General features: G+C 52.8%; 1 protein-coding gene across 1 annotated transcript in view; it reads right to left on the reverse strand.

Annotated features, from left to right (window-relative positions):
- The window catches only part of POSPLADRAFT_1147572 (hypothetical protein), a gene marked incomplete at both ends in the record, with an annotated part of 965 nt that extends 771 nt beyond the window's left edge, over window positions 1-194 (reverse strand). The window contains 2 exons of the mRNA XM_024486077.1: window positions 14-51; window positions 94-194. Coding sequence (XP_024337556.1) covers window positions 14-51; window positions 94-194 — 139 coding nt within the window. The remainder of the gene's footprint in view (window positions 1-13; window positions 52-93) is intronic.
- Between the last annotated feature and the right edge of the window lie 387 nt (window positions 195-581).

Raw genomic sequence — 581 nt, forward strand, 5'->3', positions numbered from 1 at the left:
CTGCACTGGCCACTACTCTCAACTTGCATGAGCCTTGCCCGTGAGGGTGTGCTTCCTGGACGCACGCATTCTGCACCGGCCACAACTTTTGACTTACCTGAGCCTTGCTCATGGGGGTGTGCTTCCTGGACGCACGCATTCTGCACCGGCCACAACTGTTGACTTACATGAGCCTTGCTCGTGGGGGTGTGCTTCCCGGACGCACTTAGGGTTAGGTTAGGTGGTGTTGGCGTCGACCTGCCTGCTGAAGGACTTGTGGCTGACTTGGATGACTTGGGTGGAATGGCGTCCACCCCCAAGTTTCGCCTATACTTATAGGCTCTTCAGATCCGCTTGGTCAGCATAGTCGCACGTCGCGAGGAACGAGCGACCGGGGCGCAGTAAGGCGCGATGTCAGCAAGGACTCGAATGAGAAAGAACTTGCTATGGAGACTTGTAGAATGGGTTAGGTTAGGTTAGGTTAGGTTAGGTTAGGTTAGGTTAGGTTAGGTTAGGTTAGGTTAGGTTAGGTTAGGTTAGGTTAGGTTAGGTTAGGTTAGGTTAGGTTAGGTTAGGTTAGGTTAGGTTAGGTTAGGTTAGGG

Source organism: Postia placenta (assembly GCF_002117355.1).
Source record: "Postia placenta MAD-698-R-SB12 unplaced genomic scaffold POSPLAscaffold_10, whole genome shotgun sequence".
Taxonomy (NCBI): domain Eukaryota; kingdom Fungi; phylum Basidiomycota; class Agaricomycetes; order Polyporales; family Adustoporiaceae; genus Rhodonia; species Rhodonia placenta.